A 10,586-nucleotide genomic window follows, 5' to 3' on the forward strand; every position below is an offset into this window, starting at 1 on the left:
CCCCTCTCTCCCCGATTGGATCGGGACCAGGGGAGGAGCTCGCCGCCCCCGCGCCAGGACGCCGCCGCCTCGCAGGACCGCCTCCCCGCCGGCCTGCTTCCGCGTCGACCCCGCCGTTCGCCCCGACACCGCACCATCTCCGGCGTCCCGAAGCCATCGCCCGTCTCCCCGCCGCCTCTCCCCGGCGCCCGTCATCGGCGCCGCCCGTCACCGCCGGACTGCCTCGTCCCCGCCTCTCCCTCGCGCAACTCCCTCCCCGAGTTGGACATCGTCGCCGTCGCCCCGCTACTCCGGCCCTTCCCCGAGCGCGCCTTTGCACATCTACAGGGCTATGTGAGCCCCCTTCTCTTCCCCTCTTCTTCCCTGGCGGATCCGCCGTCGCGTCCGCACGCGCACACTCGCCGCCCGTGCTGCTCCCGCTCCCTGCACACCACGCCAGACCGCGCCCGCGGCTGACGCCATCGGTGCTCTCTGCTGCGCCCGTGCGTCACCTGCGCGCCGGACCTCCCCTGACCCGCAATCCCCCTCCGCAGCTCCGTGCCTCGCCACGGCTCCCGCGCACCCGCGTCCGATGACCCAACCATGGCGCCCCTCGCCTTGTGCCCCACCTCGCCGCCTCGTCGCTCCACCAGTGGTGCTGCAACTCCGGCGTCGTCCTTGCCCCTGCTCCCCTCGCCCCGCGCTGTCGCTGCCTTGGCCGTCGGCGCCCAGGCGCGCCGATGGCCACCCCTGAGCCAGCGTTCGGGCTCGCCCCTGACGGGCGCCCACGCACCCGTTAGGTCCCGTGCCTGTTAAGGCCCTGTGTGCCACTGACTAGGGGGCCCCACCCCAGAACGTTTAAAAAAAGGAATTTAAAAAAATAAAAATAAATAAATATATTAATTAATTAAATAAATAATAATTAGAATAATTAGAATATTAATTAATTAATTAGGTAATTAATTAAGTTAATTAATCCTGATTATATTAACCTAATCACTAACTAAATTAACTAATCTGTAATTAAACTAAACAGAGAATGACAGGTGGGTCCCACTGGACCCACACGTCAGGTTGACCAGGTCAATGGTCAACGTTGACTGCTGACATCACCCTGATGTCATGCTGACGTCAGCATTTGCTATTCTGGATAATGTTGGATTAGATAATTAATTAAATTCCAGAAATTAATAATATCTTTAGAAAATCATATCTTTTAATCCGTAACTCGGATTAAAATATTTACAACATGAAAGTTGCTCAGAACGACGAGACGAATTCGGATACGCAGTCCGTTCGTCCGCCACACCCCCCTAACCTATCGAACCCGCAACTTTCCCCCTCCGGCTCCTCTGCCCGAAAACACGAAACACCGGGAATACTTCCCGGATGATTCCCCCCTTAACCAGTACCACCTCATACCACGTTAGGGCACGCCTAGCATCGCTCCTTGACATGTCATGCATCGATATGCATCTGTTTACTTGGTATTCATTGTTTCTTCCCCCTCTTCTCTCCGGTAGACTACGAGACCGACACTGCTGCTGCCCAGTTCGACTACGGTGTTGACGACCCCTCTCTCTTGCCAGAGCAACCAGGCAAGCCCCCCCCTTGATCACCAGATATCGCCTATTCTCCTCTATACTGCTTGCATTAGAGTAGTGTAGCCTGCTACTGCTTTCCGTTGATCCTATTCTGATGCATAGCCTGACATTGTTGCTACATCTGTTGATACCTTACCTGCAATCCTAAATGCTTAGTATAGGATGCTAGTTTATCATCATTGGCTCTACATTCTTGTCAGTCTGCCTTGCTATACTATTGGGCCGTGATCACTCGGGAGGTGATCACGGGTATATACTATACATACATACATACTATACAGATGGTGACTAAAGTCGGGTCAGCTCGAAGAGTACCCGCGAGTGATTCACGAATTGGGGGCTGAAAGGACCTTTGTCCCGACGGCCCTCTGTGTGGATCTTTGTGGCGGAGCGACAGGGCAGGTTGAGACCGCCTAGGAGAGAGGTGGGCCTGGTCCCGTTCGGCGTTCGCGGACACTTAACACGCTTAACGAGATCTTGGTATTTGATCTGAGTTGGCTACGAGCCTATACGCACTAACCATCTACGCGGGAGTAGTTATGGGTATCCCGACGTCGTGGTATCAGCCGAAGCACTTCAGACGTCAGCGACGGAGCGGCGCGCGCCGAATTGGACTGGAACGCCACTAGGCTAGGTCTGCTTTCGGCCGCGTACGCAACGTGCAGGTGTGCTATGGGCGATGGCCCCAGACCCCTGTGCACTTAGGTTTAGACCGGCGTGCTGGCCTCTCTGTTGAGCCTAGGTGGGGCTGCGACGTGTTGATCTTCCGAGGCCAGGCATGACCCAGGAAAGTGTGTCCGGCCAAATGGGATCGAGCGTGTTGGGCTATGTGGTGCACCCCTGCAGGGAAGTTAATCTATTCGAATAGCCGTGATCTTCGGTAACAGGACGACTTGGAGTTGTACCTTGACCTTATGACAACTAGAACCGGATACTTAATAAAACACACCCTTCCAAGTGCCAGATACAACCGGTGGTCGCTCTCCCTCAGGGATACGAGGGGAGGATCGCCGGGTAGGATATGCTATGCGATGCTATTTGGAGGACTTCGACCTACCCTCTTCTGCCTGTTGCAATACGAAGGTGACCAGAAGCGTAGTCTTCGATAAGACTAGCTATCCCCCTCTTATTCTGGCATTCTGCAGTTCAGTCCACTGATATGGCCCTTTACACATATACCCATGCATATGTAGTGTAGTTCCTTGCTTGCGAGTACTTTGGATGAGTACTCACGGTTGCTTTCTCCCCCCCCCCTTTTCCCCCTTTCCTTTCTTTCTGGTTGTCGCAACCAGATGCTGGAGTCCAGGAGCCAGACGCCACCGTCGACGACGACCCCTACTACACCGAAGGTGCCTACTACTACGTGCTGCCCGCTGACGACGACCTGGAGTAGTTTAGGAGGATCCCAGGCAGGAGGCCTGCGCCTCTTTCGATCTGTATCCCAGTTTGTGCTAGCCTTCTTAAGGCAAACTTGTTTAACTTATGTCTGTACTCAGATATTGTTGCTTCCGCTGACTCGTCTATGATCGAGCACTTGTATTCGAGCCCTCGAGGCCCCTGGCTTGTATTATGATGCTTGTATGACTTATTTATGTTTTAGAGTTGTGTTGTGATATCTTCCCGTGAGTCCCTGATCTTGATCGTACACATTTGCGTGCATGATTAGTGTATGATTAAATCGGGGGCGTCACAATCAATCACGATCAATCTCTAAATATCAAATCTAAATTAATTAACCTTACCTTAAATTGCTCAATCACATTAATTAGGAAACAAAATAACCGATTTTAAGAAAATATCTACTCTTAGTGGAGGGTATTACATACCAAACATAGGTACGTCATTAGCTCGCTTCCTTCCCTTCTCTTCCCTTCATCCCTCAGTCCCATGCTCGTGGCGCTGAAGTGGCATCGACAGGCGATGGCGGCGAGAGCAACACGTGGCAGCCCCTGAAGCACGAACACGACTGCACCTCGGGTCTGCCGTCTCCCAAGATATGGGTGAGTTCTCGTGATTCCCACCCTAAACCCTCACGTCCTACAAATTCCTCAACCTCTACCATCTCAATTTCGTCCATGCTCGGATCCAAATGACGATGCAGCTCCGGCCGATTGACAATGGAGGTTTGCCATCCTTCCTCTCAGCACCCACTCCTGGAGGAACGAGACGCCATGCCGATCGAACCCAGTCGAGATCACTCACCAAGATTGCTATTCAGAAGTTTTTTGTCAAAAAGTGAAGAGTGGGACGGGATCTGCACTTTTGTTAATATCTCTACTCCTAATGTCTCAGTTGGTAGGTCGCGTTCCGGGTTTTATTTTCGTCCCACCTCACCCGGTCTTTTTTGGTACTTCTTTGGTACTTGCTCCCACCTCCCGCTCAGCCGAGACGGTTTATTTTCGTACTCCCTCCCACCTCCCAGGTAGTTCCCTCCACGCAAAAAAAATCGAACCAACCAATCTCTACTCCTAATGGAGCAGTTGGTAGTCTTCGTCGGTCAATTTTCGTCCCACCACTTTCGTCCGGTTTTTTTCCGTAGGTTAACTGTCGTAGATTTTTTTCGTCGCCTCCCCCACTTCATCGGTTTATTTTTACTTCACCCTCTCACACAACGAAAAAAACTGAACGGATCAGAACTTTCCATACTGACGCAAATTATTTAGTAATGTCTTTATGTAAAAGAATCAATCACAATCAATCTCTAAAGATCAAATCTAAATTAATTAATCTTCATAACGTTTGTTTCCTTTCGAATCACGTCCATAACTTTCCTTCCTTGTTTGGGCAAAAACTGTTTGGTAGTAGAGATTAGGAAGCTTCCTATGAGTGTAGTAATAGGAAGTATTCTTTTTCTTGATGATTCGTTTCCATGCATGATGATAGTAAATTATGCCAACATTCACCACTATTTATCAATGTCATCAATCGTATCCATTTCTACCAGTTTTAAGGGAATCTGCTCGCTATGTCTTTTTTAAGGGGATCCGCTCGCTAAGTCGTCGTCGCATGTTATTTTCACAAACAATCTTTACTCCTAATGGAGCAGTTGGTAGCCTCGTATGATTTATTTTTGTCCTCCTCCCACCTCCCCTGGGTTTTTTTCATCCTCTCGCCCACCTCCCAATTTCGTTGGTTTTTTTCGTCGGTTTTTACTCGCCCCCTTCCACCTCCCAATTTCGTCCGGTTTTTATTCGTCCCACCTTCCACCACCCCCTCGTATTGGTTCTTTTTCTCTTCACTCTTTCCTTGCAAACCAATAATTCCCTAACATACAAAAGATCACGAATCTATGTTTCCTTACCCGAACCAATCGCGCCCTACATCAGTGCATTTCTTTATTAAGAAAACTAACACGTAAATCTTAACGCATTGCAAACAAATCCCGTTATGGACCTAATTAATTTGTTATGGAATCTATACGTGGTCGCATTGGTTCTTTTTCTCTCCACTCTTTCCTTGCAAACCACTAATTTCCTAACATACAAAAGATCATGAATCTATCTTTCCTTATCCGAATCAATCGATCCCTACATCAGTGCATTTCTTTATTAAGAAAACTAACACGTAAATCTTAACGCATTGTAAAGAAATTCCGTTATGGACCTAATTAATTTACTATGGAATCTGTACGTGGTCGCATCTCTCCACTCGTGAAAAAATCGCATCCATCTCCCATTAAAAAGGAAAAGAGAACATGAACGATCAATCCCACACCCTGCATCTCAGTAGCAAAAAATCGCCCCCGCCTCTGCTACTGCGCCTCGCCGTGTGCCCGGCTCGACCCATGCCTCGCCTGCATGGCTGGACGCCGCCGTCTCCACCGCCACATACAAGAAAACGATGGGCAGAATCATCCATTCAAATCGCACACCCCCACCCTCCTTCGCAATCCCTAGCCCCGCATCACCCTATCACTTTCTCGCCTCTCTTTCCCCTCGATGTAGATGGTGCCGAGCGGCGGCCTCGAGCACCGGCAGTGCCGCCCTCTCTATCTTCGCTGAGTCGAGAGATGGGCTGAGGCTATCGTTGGTTCGCCGCCCACGATTGGGCCGCCTCCGGTTGTCGCGCACCACCGGCTCCACCTAATGTGCCCGACCCTCTCCGCTTTCGACCTTCCGGTGACCACATCCCTCCGCGCCTCCATCCATCATTCACAAGGCCACTCCCTACACCTACCCTCCTAAATTCTCCATACCGGCGGACAATCACCGAAGATCCAAGTTGGCCCGATATCAATTTTCTTACATGCTTTCTTTATCAGTTGGTGATGGGAATGTGTTCCAATTTCTCTCTTTGACTGTGGATTCGCAGGCAAGAAGCGCTTCTACATGCATCCTCCTGTCGGTCCCTAAAGTACCAAGGTAAATGGTTGATGTTGCGTTTGTCTAGGATGATATATGTTGGCTCTGTTCCGGTTCATCCGAGCAGTTTGGTGACTAATTTACTGATAATTTAATTATATTAATTAAATGAGTCGGGTGTATCGTCGTGCATTTATCTTGCCAGTAATGTTCTGTGATGCTCTGATGCACTTTGGGAATTGGTTATCTTGTCTTCAATGCAGAACATTTGTTTATTAATGCATGAGAAGAATCCTTGTTACTACCTTGAACCTGTTTTATAATCCATATTGTTATGCACTAGCGCGTGTACGTGTGAAATAGATGGATTATGGTCCCGTACCCAATAAGATGGATATGTGTGTGTTAGAGAGAGAGAGAGGGAGAGGGGAGAGAGAGTGAGGAGGAGGGAGGGAGAGAGTGTGTGTGAGAATTTGATGGTAAAAAGGTCGTCAATGTCACTTGATATGTATGAGAATATTAAATGTAATATTAACATAATTGATATTGAACTCTTAAAGTTAATGTGGCCCCGTTGCAACGTGTTCTTCTAGTATGGATTGAAGGGACTACAAAATCGCAACAAAATCAGGATTTATTTCTGAATTTCCGGCGATGCGCGTTCAATGTGAGAAGACGTTTCCGTCGACTACGAGGCGCCTACGGTGACTTTTAAAATCTCACGATGATATGTCGGCTCAGTCTCTTAGAGGTACTCACACAGTTAGGATATGCGTGTGTATGTTTATAGGGGTGAGTGTATGCGTGTTTATATGAGCGCTTGCGTTTGTACTGTGTTAAAAGAAAAAAAAATAAAATCAACGAAAACACCCGTTAAAAATCCGGAGGCCCCCAGTTTAAAATAGAGTGAGCCCATGGATGGGGATTACGGGCATACAGGGCTTCCATCGTACGGCCCAGCGGCTCAGTGGCCCGTGCAAATCGCCTCCTAACCAGATTAATGACGTAATAATAATCACAGGGGAAAAACCTCTTCCTAGCGAGATTTCCCCACCCGTCTTCTTCCTCCGAAACCCTAATCCCCAAATCGGAGAATCGGACCCAGCCCGGCGCCGCGGAGAGCATCCCCCCGTCGACCGGCATGGCAATTGCTCGCACTGGCGTGTACGTGGACGACTACTTGGAGTGTGAGATTGCCGGCTCCGATTTGTTTCCCTTTTCCTTTCCATTCGGGGTGCTTTTGGACCTTTTGCCCTTACTGGCTTCCGTATTGCTCCGCAGATTCGAGCACCCTGGCCGGCGACCTGCAGAGGATCCTCTCCACCATGCACGAGCTCGACGAGAGGGCCCATGGTGATGATTTTGCCATACCCTTTTTTTTCCTTTGGAAATAAAAATCCATTTTGAGAATCTGATAAAAAAAGAAGTCATTGTGGAGAGTGAATTTTGCTTTCCATCCTGACTCCATAGTAATCTGGCCATGCTTTAATTGTCGACCCCGAGATATAATCCTGCGAGTGACAGAGGACCGGCTGTTGCACATGTTGGTGGATGGTGCTTCTCAAGCTTGTTTTGTGGGTTTTGTGTCTTATATATTTTTGTGATGCAGGCATTTTGGGTCAGACAAAAGGGCAGATCAAATATCTCCTGGGGGTGCCATCCCATGGGTTCGACAGGCCAAACGTGGTGCATGATGAAAATGCCTCGGAGAAGATGACGAGGGATATTGAAAATAGCCAGGACAACGCGCTTAGTCTCTGCACGGAGAAAGTGTTGCTCGCACGCCAAGCTTATGACCTGGTTCTGCTTCCTTCCTCTTTTCCTTCAAATTGTTCTGTAGCTTAAAGAATTATGGATACAAGACTTTTAACTAGTGCATTTACACATGTTATGTCATGTTTGGTAGTTATGTTAGTTACTCCAGGGTTGCTACCCACTGATCTAACTTGATCATTTTGTCCGGTAGTCCAAACTTGGTAGGTTGTACAACATCTTACTTTTAACCTGATTCTGCTTCCTTCCTTGAACTTGTAGTCCTGCAACATAATGGACCTATGGATATCAGTTAGTTCTCCTCCCTGATTGAAATGTTGCTAGTGCCTACTGCCTTTATACATTTAATTTCATTTCTGGTGGTTATCTTAGTTAACTCTTTGGTTGCCACTCCCAGGTCAATTTGATCATTTTGTACCAAACTTTAGACTTTGTACAGTAATATGCAATTCTAGAAATCAAATTGGACTCCAGAATAACATATTAAATGCCAGACAAAACAGATAAAGATGTGAACCTCTGTAGTTAACATATTCTTAGTTGAGTTCTTAGAATTACAAGTTTTTTTGGAGAGAGCACCGAGTAATTAATACAAATTATTCAGCACCATGAAATTAACTTTGATATTTGTATTCAGATTGGAATATGAAAAGCCTGGTATTACTCGTGTGATATATCACCCAGCTGTTAAACTGTCATATTGAAGCAAGAAGCCTAACACAAGATGCAAACCTAACTCTGTAATTAACAATGCAACTCATTATCCCAACATAGAAATACAGAAGGGTAGTCGAGGATCCAAACCAATCTACAAACGGATGCACTTTTTTTGGCAGTTATCCCATCTGTCCAGTGTTAAATTTTTATGGATATCTAACTATTAATTATCTTTCGCATTATTATACAGATAGAGAGCCATATCAAACGTCTTGATGAAGACCTAGGCCAGTTTGCAGAAGATTTAAAGCAAGGTATAAGCAGTGATGTCATATTAGGAATCCAGTATCGAATCTTCATCAAACAGAATATCAGATGCCATCTTCAATTTTTCCTCAAAAAGAACATTGATTGTTCTCTCTTTCTTGCAGAAGGAAAAATACCTCCAGATGAACCGCATATCCTTCCTCCAATGCCGGTGGGTGGCAGGGATGAAAGACGGAGGTCCAGTTTTAGTACACCCCAAGCAGCAAGGAAGTTTGTCAGAGAGAAGGAATGGGATAGGGATAGGGAGAGAGGTATGGACTTCGACTTAATGCCCCCTCCAGGTAGCAGCAACAAGAAGGCCGTTGCATCTATGGATGTGGATCAAATGATTGATCCAAATGAACCAACATATTGTATATGCCACCAGGTAAGCTTGAAATTGATATATATTCATATTCCCGGTACTTGCATTTGCATCAATATCTACATTGAGCATTTTACTCACTTTGCTGAAAATATATACCTATTTTAAATTGATTTTCAGGTTTCATATGGTGATATGATTGCTTGTGACAATGAGAATGTAAGTTTTTATGGTGCTAAGTAGTGATGCCTTATCTTCTGAGTTATTTGTGGAAGTTTAGCTTGTGTGTTGTAAATTACTAATATTTACCCTTATCAGGCCTAAGTAATGCTTTAGAGCTTTCCAAACTTATTCTATTGCTTTTTGAACAATGTTGTTGTGGCTGGACTGGTGGTTGGTCATCTCATGCTTGTAGTTTTTTCTCTTGTCATCCAGAATGAGGATTATGTGCTCACTGTTTTACTGTTATTATTACTAGGATGTAACATCGGACCTGTCAATGTATATGCTTGTTTGCGTTCTCTAAAACTTGTTGCAATTTCTAGATATCGTATAACATGAGCAATTAGAAGTTGGTACTGCATTTTACAAACTAACAGTGGAATAGAATTAGTGGTCAATGGGTTGGGATTTTGCACTATAATTCCTCCGGTACAGTTTAAAGGAATTCCTTCATAGAATTAAGTCATAGCGTAGCCTTCAAGCATACTGGTACAATTTCCAGAATTTTACCGTGTTCTATTAGGTTTATTCATTATCACCAATACCCCCGCTCACGGCAAATAACAATTAATTTCATTTTACAAATCCCCGCCTTGTTCTATTAGTTTTATTCATCATCACAAATATCTCCCCTAGCAACAAAATAAATTTATAAGTATTCATTGCAGTACAGACCCCCTGTGGCCTCTCAAATTGAGTACGACTCTTTACATGTAATGTTAGCTTGGGACTCTGAATTTTTATGATGCACTGGATACTATTCATAAAATAGATAAAGAAACCTTCACAATCATCCAAGATTGAACAGAAAATTTGTTAACAATTCATGGTTGTATATCATATTGGTGCATCAGTCCTCATGATCATGTGCTATGCTAGAAACTACAATCACCGAAGGAAAAACATTGGAATTCCAAAAACATTAGATAAAAGGCAGAATGGAACCCTACAAAGTAGTGTCTTGCACTATCACTTTCTAAGTGCTGATGCTTGTTATCGTATGATTTACTTTTGTGTTTGTTATATGAAGGTCATCCATCTCTACTGATTGCTAACTTTTTATATGCTTGCCAACAGTGTGAAGGAGGCGAATGGTTCCATTACTCGTGCGTTGGTCTGACACCAGAAACAAGATTCAAAGGGAAATGGTTTTGCCCAACTTGCAGGAATCTTCAATGAGAGGTTCTCCTAAATTGGTAAGAGGCAACTACCAACCGCTTTAAATCTGTAGAAATCTTAGCTTACCTTATCACGTAAATCGCCTAATAAAGCTCATCTTCCTGTATAAAATGTGAATTTGTATAACCGTGTTACAAGCAAGTAGTAATTTCACAAATTAATAAATTCATACTATTAGTGCAAACTTTCCTTTTCAGAGAACCATGTAACTTAGTCCTTCAAAACCTTGAAATAACCCCA

General features: G+C 45.8%; 1 protein-coding gene across 1 annotated transcript in view; it reads left to right on the forward strand.

The window, feature by feature from the left end:
* Positions 1-6,859: 6,859 nt before the first annotated feature.
* LOC123113308 (PHD finger protein ING2) overlaps positions 6,860-10,586 on the forward strand; it is a 5,103-nt gene continuing 1,376 nt past the window's right edge. Inside the window, exons 1-7 of the mRNA XM_044534505.1 lie at positions 6,860-7,071; positions 7,166-7,237; positions 7,494-7,684; positions 8,565-8,628; positions 8,746-9,008; positions 9,126-9,164; positions 10,245-10,363. Coding sequence (XP_044390440.1) covers positions 7,026-7,071; positions 7,166-7,237; positions 7,494-7,684; positions 8,565-8,628; positions 8,746-9,008; positions 9,126-9,164; positions 10,245-10,346 — 777 coding nt within the window. The 5' untranslated portion in view covers positions 6,860-7,025 and the 3' untranslated portion in view covers positions 10,347-10,363. The remainder of the gene's footprint in view (positions 7,072-7,165; positions 7,238-7,493; positions 7,685-8,564; positions 8,629-8,745; positions 9,009-9,125; positions 9,165-10,244; positions 10,364-10,586) is intronic.

Source organism: Triticum aestivum, chromosome 5B, assembly GCF_018294505.1.
Source record: "Triticum aestivum cultivar Chinese Spring chromosome 5B, IWGSC CS RefSeq v2.1, whole genome shotgun sequence".
Classification (NCBI taxonomy): domain Eukaryota; kingdom Viridiplantae; phylum Streptophyta; class Magnoliopsida; order Poales; family Poaceae; genus Triticum; species Triticum aestivum.